This window comes from Nelusetta ayraudi, unplaced genomic scaffold (assembly GCF_046127955.1).
Source record: "Nelusetta ayraudi isolate G7.1 ecotype Tasmania unplaced genomic scaffold, CSIRO-AGI_Nayr_v1 ptg000135l, whole genome shotgun sequence".
Classification (NCBI taxonomy): domain Eukaryota; kingdom Metazoa; phylum Chordata; class Actinopteri; order Tetraodontiformes; family Monacanthidae; genus Nelusetta; species Nelusetta ayraudi.
The window spans coordinates 7,973,005-7,990,000 of record NW_027466185.1 but is presented as its reverse complement, the minus strand read 5'-3'; the positions used below and the strand labels follow the sequence as shown (position 1 = coordinate 7,990,000).

The 16,996-nt window shown below is 48.2% G+C and overlaps 1 protein-coding gene across 7 annotated transcripts in view; it reads right to left on the bottom strand.

Annotated features, from left to right (window-relative positions):
* foxp2 (forkhead box P2) overlaps positions 1-16,996 on the bottom strand; it is a 111,444-nt gene that overhangs the window by 9,896 nt on the left and 84,552 nt on the right. For 5 of the 7 annotated variants that reach the window (XM_076011471.1, XM_076011474.1, XM_076011470.1 and 2 more), the window contains 6 exons: positions 11,341-11,428; positions 8,369-8,452; positions 4,876-5,086; positions 3,268-3,371; positions 2,982-3,083; positions 70-191 (listed from right to left, as the gene is read on the bottom strand). In XM_076011471.1, the coding sequence (XP_075867586.1) occupies positions 70-191; positions 2,982-3,083; positions 3,268-3,371; positions 4,876-5,086; positions 8,369-8,452; positions 11,341-11,428 (711 nt within the window). The remainder of the gene's footprint in view (positions 1-69; positions 192-2,981; positions 3,084-3,267; positions 3,372-4,875; positions 5,087-8,368; positions 8,453-11,340; positions 11,429-16,996) is intronic. The other 2 variants (XM_076011472.1, XM_076011475.1) reach the window with 1 other exon arrangement.

Sequence of the window (16,996 nt, the reverse complement as noted above, 5' to 3'; positions counted from 1 at the left end):
GAGGGCTCGGGGCTAAGCACTGGAAACTCCGCCCTCTGAGGGCGTGTGGGCGGGGCCGAGACTTCCTACCCCGTGATCTTCTGCGAGCGGCGCTTCTGGTACTCCACCTCGTCCACCGTCCACACGGCGCCCTTCACGTTCTCCACGCGCACAAAGCACTTGTGCAGGCTGAGGTTGTGGCGCACGGCGTTCTGTGGGGAGGGAGGAGCAAGAGGTTGAGACACTGCGACACACACACACACACACACACACACACACACACAGACACACACACACACAGGTCGGGGTGGTCCCAGGTAAAAAGAAACCCATCACGTTCGCTCATTAGCTGTCAAGAGCAAAAAAAAAAAGCTTGTTGGAAATTGAAATTTTACCCCTCCCCCTCCACCTCCCCACCTTCTTTCTTTTCTTCTTGACACTTTTTTTTGAAGGAAATTCTTAACATTCACGCGCCATTGATTTAATTAGTTAAAAAAAAAAAAAAAAAAAAAAACGGGCGAGGAGCAGGCGGGCGCTCTTTACAAGTCTGGCGCGCGCTCGCGCACAGTACATATCAATCAGGGTAAGTAGGCTAAAAGGAGGTAATCAGCATGGCGAATGGCTTATGGCGGCGGTGTCAGAAGTGGCACCGGCCGCCTCGATAATGGTGATGTCAGTAACCCCGCAGAAGGAAAAATGAAATAAAAAATGAAAAAGCATCGCTCTTAATGGACACGTCGCGAGAAGAAAGACTGTCCATCAGGAGCCGCTTAAAGTCACTGTGCGTGTGTGTGTCAATGTGTGTGTGTGTCAATGTGTGTGTGTGTGACTGAAGGTGAGCCGAGTCTAAATATCCTCAAACACCAGCTTCCGCGGCGCATTCGAGAGAGAAATCATTTTAAAATTGACACCAGGGGTTTGATCTCCTGCGCGGACACGTTTTCACATGGAGGAGGACAACCGACGCCGCACGGGTGTCAAACTCTGGCCCGCGGGTCAAATTGGGCCCGCAGTGCCATTATACTTGGCCTAGAGCTGGCCTGCTGCTATTATGCAGTAATGCTACAAATCCCAGAATGCTCTGTTCAATAAACAACTTTATTATTGCTTCATTGTTTTCTTGTCATTTTACTTTTAAATGTGTTATTAGCCTGTGGAGGTTACTGTGAATTTCAATCAGAAGGCTGCAAATAAAAAGAGGCATAAGATTTTGCATTAGATTTTATTTATTTCGTTTTTTTTTGCTTTTTTTTAATTGCAATTTGATTTTGCATGTGTGCAAAAATTAAGTTATTTATTGTATGGTATTAAGCTTTGCTTGTTCCATATTCAGTTTTGGAGCAAAACTTGTTTGGGTCCATATAAAAAGGTTCACTGTTTTTTATTTTAAGATTTTTTTCAATAAATGTCAATATTGGCCCACGACTTTGTCCAAGTTTTAAATTTTGGCCCCACTGGGTATTGGAGTTTGACACCCCTGACGTACAAAAAACAAACAAACAAACAATTCAGATATATTATGATAATAATTAAAGCAAGCATCAGGCCTCGACAAATAATAATAAAAAAATACCCTCGGCTTTAATATCCTCGGCCTCTCATATTTATCACATTGCTCATCTGCTGCTGCTTTTTTTTCCAAAAGAAAAAGGGATTCAGAATAATAATAAAAAAAACCCTCATAAGCAGATCTCGCATCTGACCTGAAAATCCCAGGATTTGATTGATCTTAATGCCCATGGCTCTGAATATGATAATTTTAATATTAATGAGCAAATGAGCAGTTTTATTATGCATGCTATATAGTTAGAACTAATAAGCTTCTGGGGTGAGAGAAAGACAGAAAGACAGAGACAGAGCCGGCCGTCCGTCTGTGTGTGTGTGTGTGTGTGTTGGGGGTACGGGAGGTGGGGGTGCAGAGCCCCCCCCCCCCTTTTGAGCTGATGAGACCAGGCTGAGATATTAAACCACCTTTGATTTCTTTCTTTCTTTCCTTTCTCTTTCAAAAAAAAAAAAAAAAGATCTCCATGTTAATCACGGCGACGAGCGCCCGTCGCTGATCCTCCTCCCAACCACACTGACAAAAAAGTGGGCGGGGCCTGCGGTGGGGGCGGGGGGTTGCGGGTGTAAATCAAGTCATTGCACGTCGATGCGGTTAGAGGCTAACGGCGCTACGCAGGAGGAAGAGGAGGAGGAGGAGGAAGAGGAGGCACCCTTCACAGCGTGATGATGATGTTGTGCGGGACGGAGTGTGTGTGTGTGTGTGTGTGTGTGTGTGTGTGTGTGTGTGTGTGTTGGAGTGATGGGGGGTAAATAAAGAGGGCTCCTGCTCCTGACTGACAGGCCACCTCTCACTCCTTCACTCACTCGTTCCTCTGCTTTAGTTCCGCATGAAAACACCCTCAACCCGTCTCGGTGTGTGTGTGTGTGTGTGTGTGTGTGTGTGTGCACGAGGCCCGTTAGCTGGTTAATGGACAAACAGCCATTGCCTTTTTTTCTCCCCTTTTCATTTTTTTTAAATTTTTTTTTCCTTTCAACCCCCCCACACCTCCTAATTAACCAATGATGTGCGAGAGGAGGTGGTTTTTGTGGGGAGGGGGGAGGTGGGGGAAGAAGGTGGGGGGGTGGGTGGGGGGGTGTCTTTCTTAACAAAAGGTGCTGATGATGGAGTGGCTGCTGTATAATTAGTGCGTCAGAGCAGCTCTCCTCTTCTCTCCTCTCCACTCCACGGCAAGCCCCTGCTATTAATTGCGACCGAATTAGAAAACGATATGTGAGGCAGAATAATTCATTCCGGCTGTCGTTGAAAAAAAAAAAAAATAGAAGAAAAAAAAATCTATTTATTCATTTATTTATTTCGTTTCGAAAATAGAGACGGCAAAATGGCGGGAGAGGGAGAGGAAACGATCAGCGGGGGTAGAAAAAAAAGAGGAGCGAAAATCGTGAGGAAAAGAGGGGCTGAGGGTCGGGGGGAGGGTGAGAGGGGTGCGGTGGGGTGTTACCTTCCAGGTGGCGGCGTTGCGTCTGAAGTAGGCAAACGTGCGCGTGAACCAGCTGTAGATTTCATTAAGCGTTAGCTGCATGTCGGGGGAGTCCATGATAGCCTGAAATGAGATGACAGCAGATGATGGTTTACTAACGAGGCTGGCGCCGCGCGCACACACACACACACACACACACACACACACACGCATATATACACGCACGTGTACATGCACGCGCTAGCTCGGCCAGCGCGGCAATTAATTTTTAATCTAATCAGGCAAAGTTAATTCATTTCCCACTCACCTGTCTTATGAGGGTTGCATAAGTGAAGGGCGGCCTGACGTCGGCGTTCTTATAGAACTCGTAGTTTGGGGCGATCTCTGGAAAAATAAATACTGTGTCACCACCTGAAATAATTGGTAAATTTTATTCTTTTAGGTACTGAACGTTGGTCAAGCTTTCATCAAGTCAGAGAAAAAGGAGACACAAGAATAAAACACGCATGTGCATGTGGGTTGGGGGAGAGGGGGTTGGGGGGGGGGGGTAGAGAGAGAGAGAGAGAGGGTGGGGGGGGGGGGGGCAGATCAAATCAGCATTTTCCATGTCTAACAAAATGCATTTTTAATTAATCTCTCTCGCGAGAGATCTTAAACACTAATACATCCACAAAATGAGATCCGTGTTAGTTAGTTAGGCTCAACTTGAATAATTGATGCGTCTGCGCACTAAACACGCGGCGAGTAAATATAAACATCAAAGACAGCACCGTTTAAAATGCAAAGCTTTAACACTACGGCGCGTCTTAATGTAATAAATATTGTATTTTTCCACACACACACACACACACACACAGGCGCACGCAACCCACCCCATACCCAACACCATTATTTGAACTTAATTAACATTCATGTAATATTTATGCACAGAGGAAGTTCTTGTCTATTTACATATAGAGTGATTAAACACCGGCTCTCTTTTGAGAAGCCCAACCAGACGCGGTCGCCGCCTGGTTTTGAGAGCTGCCAGGCCTCCGCGGCCGTGTGTGTTTTACGACTGCTTAAAGCCGCCGCGCGCCATTTGCTGTGATCGGCATTAAAATGGCACTCAGAGTCAAACGGAGGCGCGGCAGCGGAGGTCGCCCTGCCAGGGGAGGCGCGTGCATTCATTCGCTGTGTTCCAGATCACACCCTTCCAAAAAGAAACACTGAATAATCTCAGTGTCAAATGTGTACTGTTTTTCTACCAAGAGAAGAACAAAATTGTATGATTGGAAAATAGAGACTCAAAATTCTTCAAACCATTTCAAACTTTGTCTTTAGATTCCTTTGCAAACTTAGGCGCGTTACAAACGTGTAACAAGAAAACACGTTACACGCAGTAGATACGTGTTTCAAACCATTCCAAACAAACATGTTACGCGCGTTGCAAAAGTGTTACAAACTATTCCAGTCTTTGTTTTTAGACTTCCTTTGCAAACAAATATGTAACAAATGTGTTACAAATGTAACAAACATGTTACATGTATTAAAACATGTTACATGTGTTACAAAACATTCCAAACTTTGCCTTTAGATTCCTTTGCAAGCTTGCGTGCAATACAAGGGTGTAACAAACATGTAACACAAGTAACAAAAGTTTTACAAATGTGTTACAAACTATTCCAATCGTTGTCTTTAGACTTCCATTGCAAACTTACATGGGTTAAAAATGTGTAAAAATCTTGTCACACGCGTTACAAACTTTAAGTGAAGCACAAGTAAAGTGTAAACTGTTGTAATGCAAACAGGAAAACTAGCAGAAGTGTTTGATTTGGAACACAGTGGACTGCACCGACTGAGCAGATTTGTGCGTCTTTGCATGCGCAGTGTGGCAGTGTGTGTGTGTTTTTGTGCGCTGAGTAGTTGGTCCTACCTGACGAGAGCGACATTGAGTACTTGTCCGAGTGGCGGCGGCGCATGGCGCCCATGCTGGGCACGTTGGCTCCGCCCAGCACCGAGGGCACCTGGGGCATGGCTGCCATGGGCGTGATAGGCGCCGTGGGCGTGGTGGGGGTCTGAGGTAAGTTGGGGGGCGACGCCGACGGCAGGTTCTTGGACATGGTGACGCTGGACACCAGGTTGAGCTGAGAGAGAGAGAGAGAGAGAGAGAGGGCCGTCAGTGGGAGGGGGAGAGAAAAGGGGGGAGTGGGGGAGCAGTGGGGTTGTCTAGATTATTCTAGTGGGTACACAAATTTACACATCTGGACACATCTGCCCGGCAGCAGCTGCTTCAAAACAACATAAACCAACAAGCACTATGCTCAGCAACGCATTAAGCATCCAGCATCCACATATAAGTGAGATCATGAAAGACTGATGATGTATTTGTCTAGCGTATCATGCAGACTCTACTGCTGGGGAGGAGGTGGAGGAAAACAAAAACAGATCTATTTTTTTTTGCTGGATGGATTTTCTGCGCTGAGTGTCTCCTCCTCCTCCTCCTGCTCCTCCTCCAACACAGCTGTGTTTCCACTAACAAGCCGGGCCCATCTCCGCTAATTACGGCCGCCAAATCGTATCATAAGAATCCTAATTAGAGCATGCTGTTCCAGATTATCCGCCGATCAGCCTCGACGTTATCCTCGGACCCCCCCTCCCCGTCATCTCCGGCTTTATCTCTCCATTTATCGCTTCCCCGCGCTTCCTCGCCGCAAAGCCACCGACCACCTGCGATCCTCCCCTGCCTCCGCCAGGCCCGGCCAATCGAACCTGCGAGTGCCGATGGGAAGCCGCAGATTTTTTCAAGCGGTCGCGGAAGTTCACACGTCATCAGCTGAAGGGAAACGTTAGACCAGGCATGGGCAAACTATGGTCCGGGGACCATATGTGGCCCGTTAAGCTTTTTAATCCGGCCCGCCCAACTTGAAGAAATGATATTAATAGGAACCATTTCATACATTTTATCAGTGTTTTAAAAGTCATTTCCATAAGGAGCTAAACACCGTGGGGCTTCAAAGACAATGATTTTGTTGCAATACTTTTGTTCATTTTCAATTGACATTTTCTACATCTCCCATGGTATATTTTTTTTCTCCTATGAGGTGAAAACACTCCATCCATCTGCTCCTGCTCCGGCCCCCTCTGTCAAATTTCTGAACCCACTGTGGCCCACCAGTCAAAAAGTTTGCCCATTCCTGTCTTAGATGTTGAGGGGAGGAACAGCGAAGCATTCGAGTCGAGGTCGCCGACCGACTTATACAATCGCTCCATGTTCTCCTGCCCCAGTGCCCGTCACCTCCGGCACTTGCTAATCGCCCTTCACCTTCTTTTTTTTCTGCCCCCCCCACCCCAAATCTCATGTGAGAGGCTCTAACCGACTGGAAAATTTCTCGCTGACCTTTTCAGTCTCGCCGCTAATTTAGCCGGAATGGTAATGACGTCGTTACATATTCAAGCCAAATTGCCTTAATTGTGAGTCCACAAGTGGAAAAATGCGGAGCATCGGACGGGCGGGTGTTTGGATGAGAAGAGACTTGAAAGATGGGAGTGGGGGAGGGGCGGTTGGCGAAGGAGAGGGGAGAGGTATCAGCGCTCGTTTGTGACATGTGTAGATAAATACGCTCAAATGTCAAGTTTGAGAGAGTCGGACGGCGGGGTGTTCCCGTCGATAATTATAGCCCCACTTAGCTGTAATGAGCTGCCGCAGCGACGGGCTGGGACCGGGGCCTGGCTGTGCACGGAGACACTGTGTGTGTGTCTGTGTGTGTGTGTGTGTGTTGGGAGGATCTCGAATAAAAAGAAAATCATGGCAGTTTGCGAAATTTGCCTTCAAATATAAAACGTGGACGAAAAAGATGAAAGGGTGAGAGATTAAATTTACTGTACTTTGTACTACTGTGCATACTGTAATTTTACCGGACCTATTACCCACTGCTTCCTTGCATTACTGTCATTAACCTCCCTGTACTCATGTACATACTACAAACATCAAAATCACAGTATATTACTACATTCAGATAAATACCATCTGTATATTTTTCAACCTTTTATATATGTATATAGATATATACATTTCATTGCTCTGTACTTGTGACATGTGCAATGACAAAAAAAAATGAAATCTAATCCATCAATCTAAATCAAACGGCAGAAACACCTGCAACGCTAACAGGCTTGCGCTAGCAGTTTCCAAAGGCACCCCAAGTGTCGAGAAAGACGGAGGTAAGAGGGAGGAAGTCACAGAGAGGTCTGACAAATCACAACTTGGACTCCCATCCATCCATCCATTAAATGGGATTCAGGTCATAAATGGGACTTCCTCATTCATCAAAAGTCAAAAAACAAATCGTCCCATCTCCTCATCCACACTTTTCTCTATGATGTGAACCAAAAAAGGGGGCGGAGCCTCGAAAAGGCAGGATCTCGACGTTCAGCGAGGATACCCCCGAACTCCGGCGAACGCAATTAGCCGCTCTTTCATGCTCGCGTTACGAGACGCAGCGGTTCATTAGCATCTTTCAGTCGCACTCAGGCTGGATTACAGGGCTGCAAAGTTCTTTATTGGGAAAGATGGAAGCGAGCAGCAGCTGCTGCTGCTGCTGTTTTGAAGATTATTAGAGAGAGAGGAAGCCATAAAGACGGAAACTGGCTCTAAAAATAATTCCTGATTGGATAATTACGCAATCGGTTGACGCTTTAATCGGCAGCAGAAACATAACAATGTTTTGTTCTCTCATATTTAAAAATCCAAAACTCAAAAAGCGGGAAGCCAAATTTGCATGATTCATTGTCCTAATTTGGAATTAGTGCACTTCCACTTGGCTTAAAAATGCAATGAAAAAAACCCCCAAAACAAAACAAAAACACACTGACAATCATTAAGTTGCAAAACAAAGACAATAAAACACAGAATGGCGTTTTCTTCTTCGACGTCCCCCTTTTTTCTTTTTCTTTTTTCTACAATTTTAGATTTACTTTGTCTCCCTCTCCTCCCCCTCCCCTGAGCAATTTCACCGTCTTTCGTGACAACACCGCATCCATCATCCATCGCAATTTTCCTGGGTGTTTGTCGTCCAAATGACACGTCTTGGCGGCCGCGGCCGTCGGAGCCCGAGCGGTCATCAGCGCCCAACAGGTTGTTTTTGGTCATTATATCCATCACGGAGAAATGAGGCCTGGACGTCTCGGAGGAGAACTCCGCTGTCTAACACACCTCCCAAACTCTATTGTCTATTGCAGATGTAACTCCGAATTACTAAAAAATCCCATTCACCTGCCCCTCTCCTCTCTTTTTTTTTTTTTTTGATTCCGCTTGATCATTCGCACGAGTGGCCCGGCGGGTTAAACTGTTCATTTTCTGCACAGCCAGCCCCGGCCGCGCGGCCCCCCGGCTTTGTTTGTGGCACGCCGAGGCAATATGCACTCACTGGTTTGGGTGATGACTTGGGTTCCGAGGGACGCATGTGCAAGTGGGCCATCATCGCCTGAAGACGCTCGCGTTCTTTGGAAAGCTGTTAAGAGACAAGGGGAGCAGAGAGAGAAGTGGGGGTGGGGAGAGAGAGTGCGTTAGAGTCGATTAGGGAGGAGGGGGGAGATGGAGGACGAAAAAATAAATAAATAAAAGATCATGAAGTGTAAGTAACTGGAAGGGACGGACGTCCACCAGAAACTGATATCCCGTTGATGGACCGATTCTGGAGACGTTTGCTCTAATCCATGTAACTGTTCTGGAGTTTCACAGACAGCAACAGCTGCGTTTAAGCTCCTTCACTGTCACGAGAGGCACAGCAAACTACACAATAGCCGCAACCAGCAACCCGGAAGTAACACTTCAGCATTTGAGACACACCATAAATGTGCTTTGACGAATGTAAATCTCTATAATAAACAGATCATCAGAACAAGTGAAGCTGCAGAGTCTTTGCAAAGCCTTTGCAGGACTGGCATTTATTTAATTTGAAATTTAGAATGTCAAATTTCAAAATGAATAGATTTGAAACAATTTCCTCTGATTCGTATTAATGTTTGTACAGTGGCTCTGAGGTGGTTTCCGTCTCTGTTTTTTTTTTGTTTTTTTGGAATCCCTCTGTGAAACTGCACAACTGTCCCTGGAGCCCTGGCCAGTTTTGAGTTGAACCTTCCCTCCAAGTCAAAGAGGAGGCAGAGGAAGAAGAAGTTGCAGAAGAAGAAGGAGCAGCAGCCCAGGAAGGGTAATGAAGGCTTGGGGGGTGGAGAGAGGTCAGACAAAAACAAATAGGATTTCATCTTTTTGTCAATAGCGAGAAAAAAAAAAAAAGAAGTGGGTCAGCGAGGTTCCGACAGAAACAAGCTGGTCGGGCCGCAAATTAACCGCCGCCAGCTGTCGGCTCAAAGTCCTGTGGACACTGTTAGGGAGGACGGACTGCCGGAAAGGTGGAGTGAGGGGGCGGGAGGTGGGGGTGGGTCGTCCGAAAACCCGGGTGCCAGGTGGCCCCGCCCACCCCCGGGTCCAGTTAGCGGGCCCCCCCTCCTCCCCCGACACGTGGCCTATCATCAATCTAATTCGCGGGGAAGTGACAGCGACCAGGCCGAGTGGACGTCTCGACAACCCGGCCGGCAACCTTAGCGCGCACGCACACGAGCACGCACAAACACACACACACAAACACGGTGCGCAGCAGAGGAGCAAGTAGGCGTTGTGCACCAACACGGAGCCGGGCCTCATTACGAGTGACGGCCGAGGGAGGAGACGGCGGGAGGACGGAATGAGAAGAGGGGAAGCGGCCGCGACAGACAACACATAGCCGTAATTGGTCACAGTGCGAAGCCTCAACGGCTCCGCGCTTCAGTTGAGAGTGAGAGAGGGAGAGAGAGAAGGAGAGAGAGAGAAGGAGAGAGAGAGAGGGCAAAAAAAATGAATTAAAAAAACCCAAAACAAAACAGACGGCAAAATAAAACTGAATGAAAACCGAATATCCACTTTTTCTTTCCGTCCTTGTCGCTTCGTACGAGCCCGCAGAAATTTTTTCAATGACTTTATTTACGCATCTATTGGCTTTGAACCTCCGGTCCACTAGGTGGCAGGAGTGGCAAATGAAGAAGCCACTGGGTCACTAACTTTTCATGAAGTTTCTTCCAAACCTTAACCTCAGGCTGGATGAGAAAAAAAAGAAATAACATAAAAACAGTTGAACAACTTCCACATTCCTTTCACGTTTTTGGAATCTGGACGGCTGGAATTCCCTCCCTCTTCTGACTTAATCATGGAACTACGGCTCTATTTACGACGCTCGACTGGTGAAACGTGGCCCGGAGGAGAACTTTTGTGTCCTTTTTCAAACAACAAAACGGCACCTTTTCCAGCTGTCACTCCGTTCCATCGCTCCTACGTCTATTTGTTTCTGAAAAGGAACGGGGTGGGGGCGGTGGGGGCGGCGGGGGTGGGTGTGTGGGTGGGCGGGGGGAGTTGTTGGCTGCGGTGCTGAGTAATAACGTCACTCAATCAGCGCTCTCATTATCTAGCCAGCGTGACTCCTTAATAAGGTCACGCTCCACCTCCTGAAAATAGTTCCCTCCTTTGGAGCTTTCTTCAGGTGCAAAGTGCAGTTAATTAACACGGCGGACCGGGAAGAGATGCGCCAGCCATTAATTGGAACGAGAGAGAAGAAGAGGAAGAAGAGGAGGAAGAAGGAGGTGGGGGAGGCGGCGGTGGAGAAAATAAAGCACATGCTTAATTCAATTAAAACAATTATAATGGCTTTAGTTGTCGGGCCCGAGGATTCCTTTGTTTGGTGGCTTTGTCGAGCGGTCCTGAATGTCTGGGAGCGTTAAGGCGGGCCGAGGCCCTCCCGTCGCTTCAGGAAGAAAGTTTGCAACCGGACGAGTCAAGGTTTTGACTTGAGGGTAGAACTTTGGGCCCGTTTGGATTCATAGGAACTTTGCTGTTTTTAACGTTTTTACTTTAATTCAGCGTCGTAGCGGTGGTGAGTTCCTCTTGCTTTTTTGCGTGAGCTTTGGAGTGACAGCGATCCAAAGTGATTTTGCAACACATTGGATCACGATTCTCTGGAACTTCAGACGCCCCCACTGGACCACTGCTGAAGCCCAATGACACACAAAAGGTTTTCTTTCCGACTTGTGGAAGTCCTTTGAGTGCGTGAAGGTTCTGAGGTCATCTTAGCCTTGAAAGTGCAACCGGAAGTGTTCCAGTGGCCCCAACGGAACCTTCAAGACGGTTCTGCTGAGGTTGCTTACCTACAAATGTATAGTTTCTCTTTCTTACGCACCTAGTGTCTGTTAGTTTGTTCATTTTTGTTGCTACTGCCTCAGGGACAGGGATTCTCGTGTTCCTGTTTTTAACCTGCACAAATGGCAATCAACTCGATTCTATTCTCTTCTGTTTTTGGCGGTGCAAACTTACTTGGATTTCCAGCTGCTGCACCACCTGCATCTGGACTCGACACTGGGCCGTGCTCCGGTCGTCCAGGGCGTGTTCGCTGTTTAGGTGTCTGCAACGCAACGTAACACAACACAGAGGAGGAAGACAAAGTTACACATCAACTTTCCTCCTTCACAAGAAGAGAAGACAAAGATTATCACTGTGAAGGGTGTGGAGAGAGAAAAAAAAAACAAAGATTTTTTTTTAGGGCAGGCCGATTATAGTATCAGCCTCACCAGTGTGTTTTTTTTTATTATTATAATGATATCATTTCTATAGCGGGCCAATTATCTATAGGATACAGTTGGGGAGCATTGTTCCGCTCTGAAATGGGGTAATTAGAAGTTACACGGTGGCGCGTTGCCGTGTTTAGCATGACAATGGGCCGTCGTCACTTCAGATGGCGAACTTCAGTGAACCCCCCCATCCCCTCCCCTCCCACATCCCACTCACCCCTCCCCTCCCCTCTCCGCCCCTCCCCCGGCGGAGAATAAAAGATGCCAGCCCAGCAGAACGGCTTTTGTCTCCCTCGTTTACCAAAAACAATACGCGCAATTTAACAGCGGCGACGTTTGACGCCACAAAAGGCGCCTCTCCGACCGAAAGGTGCATTAACCCCCCCGACATATTAAATGTATCTTGTGCGTTCGCCTCATTAGAAGGGGAAAAAAGGCGGCGGCCAGACAGCCGGAACAGTCGATGAGGGTTTTTTTTTCTTCTTCTTTTATTTTTTTTTGTCTTGATTGGATTTCGTCTGCGGGGCACAAAAGAGCCTCCGCCATTAAGAAAGACCTTTAATTCCCGCCGAAGCACGCTTGTGCACCACATATGTGCGGGGTGAGGATGGGAGGGTGCGGGAGGGGGGGGGCTCCAAAGTGTTGTGATGCTGGGTAATGAGCCTCTATCCAAATGATCATTGGCGACAAACTCACAAAGCGAGCTTTGAGGAGGCCCGCTCGTGGAAATGCCAGAGCTGCCACTTTATCTGCAGTAATTACAGGTTCGCTTGCCAAGCACGCCGACCATCATTTGCGGCGGGCGCGGCCTTCCGGTGCATTAGGAATGGTGGCGGGGGGGGGATTAAAAAAAGAAGGAAGGAAAAAAAGACAGACTCCTCTGCTTCCCCCCCGCCGCCTCGCCATCCGCTTTATCGACAAGTGTCTTACATAATCGGCCAGCGGCACGAGCATGAGAGGGAGGAGGGGACAACAACAACAACAACAACAAAACACCTTCCCTCGCTGCACTTCCTGTTTATCTGCAGAAACGTGCAGGAAGGAAAAAAAGAAAAAAAAAGAAGTGATTAAGGCTTCTGGCGGCCCTGCCAATCAAAAGAAAAGCCAGGAGACGTTTGCAATCACGGCTTTGGCCCCACACTCCCTCCCCCGAGCACGACCCCCCCCCACCCCACCAATGTGAAGATTTCGTCAAGATATAAATCAAGATGCGAAGGGAAGGGACGGAGGGCGAATAGGGGCGGGGCCTCGGCGGCGCCTAATTGCTGCTTCAGAATGCAGTAAAACAAAAAAAGGAGAAGAGGAGAGAGGGGTGGAGGGTGGAGGGGGGGGCATTACATTAATCATTTAATCACGTTACCCCCCCACTCCGCTCTCAGGATGGGTGGGGGGGGGGGGACTAATGTTGCAAATACCCTTTTCATTCCACTGGCCAGAACGCCGTCTTGCGCGCTTGATGTATGGCGCGTGTCATGAGTTACAGCTGCTTGAAAACAGGGACGGCGAGCAGGTCGGCCCGCACCGTCCCTGAAGGCACCTCATTAGGAAAAAAGGAGGAAAAAAAAGCGGGGGTGTGCGCAGGAATAAGGAGGAAAATATCCTGATCAAGTTTAATTCTACCAGCTTGTTTCCCTGCTTCTGTTCGGCCTTGTGTTGTTTGCTCTGTGTGTGTGTGTGTGTGTGTGTGTGTGTGTGTGCGCGTGCGTGAAGGCCTGGAGACTGCAGCAACCCCTGCAGCCGGTTCAGACAGACAGACACACACACACCCTCTCTCCCACTGCCGGCCGGTAAGCAAGGTGATTACAGGCAGATTACTACATGCATTTATGAAATATTCAAATGGCAGCGTGTCCTGCTGTGCATTAATAATGCCACACAAAGACAAGGGGGGCGGGGATGGGGCGAGGAGATGGGCAGGCAGACGACAATAACGAAGGAACGCCTTATTTATTAAAATGTGGTTTGGAGGGGGCGGGGCCTGAACTTTCTCTTTCTAAATAAAGAAATTGAAAAATATATCTATTTTTTCTCTTTCTTTGGGACAGAAATATTGCCAACCCAAACCCTTTTATGACCCCATTTACAAGGAGAGGAATTTTTTTTTTTTTTTTTTTTTAAAAACCGAGTGTGTTAAGAAAAGCGTTTACAGATTACAGATTACAGATTACAGATTACATGAAGCCATCTCCAAAAATATTTGCATGTATACGGAAACGCTGGAAAGTACTTAGGCCAGGCCTTATGTGGCGCTGTGGTTTGACTCCCTGAAGGCGGAAGAAGAAGAAGAAGACCTGGAGCCCGGTGTATTTACAGAAGTAGCAGCTCGCTAGCATAGCACGGCAAAGACGGCAAAGAATGCCCGCAAAAAGATGGCGTGGATAGACGACACAGTTGAACTTCTGCTTGGAGGTACTTGCTTACTATCTCCGCCATCTGTACGTGGAATCCACAAAGGTTTTTGCACTAATGATATGCAGGTGCAAAAACCCGCAGAAATGCAGTAACTCTGCCGCATTTTGCGACCTAGATTGTCAGATATTATAACGTTGCAACGGTGCAAACGTCAACCACGGATACTTTATTCTACTGCTGTCAAAGAACTTGTGCATTGGCTTTCTCCCCCAACTCACGCCAAGACAGAGACAGTTGAAAAACCTCCACAGCCTCGGGTCTCCATCACCCTCTTAAAGAGGCATTTTAATGCTCCCCGGCTCCAGGTGAATGTTATTTGATGGCAGATGGGGCAAGAAGCGCTTTGGATAATGGAGGTTACTGATCCTTGGTTTATGCGTAAAGCATAAAGACAAAAACAAAACAAAACAAAACAAAATAAAACAAATGTTAAATTCATTTTAAATGTCAAAAAGGGTTTTGTGACTCCCAGTCTGGAGGAAATGGGTCCAAATGGCTCTTGGAGTGGTAAAGGTCGCCGACCCCTACCCTAAGCCCTTCTATTTTCTGCCCACAATTTGAAATATATACGACTTTAAACGTCTTCTCGATAGCCGAGCGGTACTAAAGTGACACATCACTTACGACGTCGATAACTCCACGTCGAGCCTCTCCGCCGACTGTTTATGTTTATTATCGCGCCTGGCTGTCGAGCGATATTGATTTTTTCTCTCTCCCCCCCCCCCCCCCCCCATCCCGACTCGAAGAAAACGAACCGCCGATGAGACGGCGGCCTCGGGAGACTTGGGGGGAGAAATCGGGGCAAGGAAACGGGAGCCGATGAGGCATCAAAACGCACGTAAACGGTGCGAATTTCAAGGCCCCTGCGTGGAAAAAACGTTCAAGGATCCATTGGCACACGTGGCTCGGGTGCACATGCATGTTTTTAGCTGGACAAAGTGACTGGAAATGAATACATATTGTGTATTAATTGGCTGAGTGTATACACTGTGTGCTGCGTTCTTGTTATCACATTTGGAGTGAAAATGTTTTGTGAAAGCAAGTTTTTCAGTTTTCCCGAGCTGTTAGCGTCGTCCCGGGGGCTTTAGCGTTAGCGAGAGCTCTTTCTGAGCCAAGGTGCGGTGTGTTTGGGCCCGACAACAACCGTGACGTCTACACGTGCCGATGCAGCAATGTCACAAAAAAACTGATTGTGAATGTTGAAACTAAACTTGAATAATAATGATGATAATAAAAAACTGATGGCAGCCGTGCAAAAGTAATACCCTCCATTTTTAAAGGTCTTGTCACAGTGCGGCAGACATGTGGAGAGGGGGGGGGGGGTAGGAGTGTGAGCGGGTGTGTGTGTGTGTGTGCGCGCGCATTCTAATGAAAAAGACACTTGGCTGCTGCCTTGTGGGTTTAATTAGCCGCGGGTTGCAGACAACAGACGACGCTCAGGTTAGCCCGAGCTCACCGCTTATTCATTTATTTGTTTCTTGACGCCGCCTTCCCACCAGTAATAAGCGGAGCAGTGAGGTGACAGCGAGTGGAGGAGTTAAGTGTGTGTGAGGAAGGCGAGGCGACGGTGGGGCAGGGGGTGGGGGAGTCACGAGTGTGTGTTTATGCGCGGTTTTGATGCAAGAGGCGCAAGGCTAAAGTGTTTGGGGGTGGGGGTGCGACACCATTGACAGAGCGCGCGTGCTAATAGCGCTGACGTTCGTCCTGTTTCTTCCACCGGTGCCACGCGCAGCTATTATGTTTTTTTGTTTTGGTGAGGGGGAGTGCCGGGGGGGGGGGCAAACTTACTTGGATTTCCAGCTTCTGATGTGTCAGGCGAGAGGCTGAAGTGAGGGGGGAACAAACTTGGAACCATCAACGGAGCGCTTCCTCTGAGCGAGCATCGAGAAGCGAATAGCTAATGCTAATAGCGCACGAATGCGCAATATACATGTTGACAACAGTTTATCTGTTATTTATAACTTTTTAACACGTTAGTATTTATTGTTTTTGTAATTTAACCTTTAAAATTCCTTGCATATGGACAGTCTTTGCACTTTTTTTCTCTCTTTTAAATTGACTGCACTTAAGGGGAAAGCTTCTCAATTTCGTGATACATTTTCGGGTGACAATAAAGGGCGATCTGATCCTGATACTGATTCTAACGTTCCTCCCTTTTCTTCCACCGGTGCCACCGCGGGCGGCTCCGAAAGGACGACACAAGATAGCGCGCGCCAAACGCTCATCAAAAAAGCACTTCCCCAGCACGTTTCCTTGAACTTCAGAGAGCTAATTCGGGGGAGGGGGAGGAGTTTGTCACACGCTGATCTGACGAGTTTCTGTACGCGACACAACAACAGACAACCAAACGCTGTCGCTCAGTCGGGGGCCCCCGCTCCACCCCGCCGCGCCCCGCCTCGCCCGGAAGGCGCGACCTGCCGCTGACTCGCGATCTAAACTGTCGTCTATGGGACACGACACGCCGCTTCGTGTGTCGCGCTGTTTAAACGCCGTCTCCGCCTGCGCCACTACGAGCGTCTCCGGGAAGAAAAGAAAAACATTTGTTGGCACCGAGGTTTCGCTAGCGGCGCTCTCACATAAAAAAAAAAAAGCGTCTTTCAAGTCTCGAGCTCGACCTGTTTTCCTCCCCCTTCCCTTTCTTTCTCTCTCTCTCCCCCGTTAGCTCACTCGCTATCTGCGACCTGCGCGGCCAAACGCGCGGCTAAGCTACCTCGCCGCAGTCTCCTCTGAGCGACGCAGGCTTAAAGGGGCGGGGGCCGCGAGCGGCGAGGGCGCCGAGGTGACGGGGACGGGGAGAGATCAGAGGAGGTGGGAGAAGAAGAAGAAGGAGAAAAAAAAAACGCTAATCCCGTTAGGTTTTGCCGCCTCACACGCTGCATCTTGCCCCCCCCCCCACGCCACCCGCTCCAGCGAGCTGCAAGACAAACTCCAGACGGGGAGCCGGGACGACGCGTCGCATGCAGCAAACTGGCTTTCCCCGCCGTTAAGCG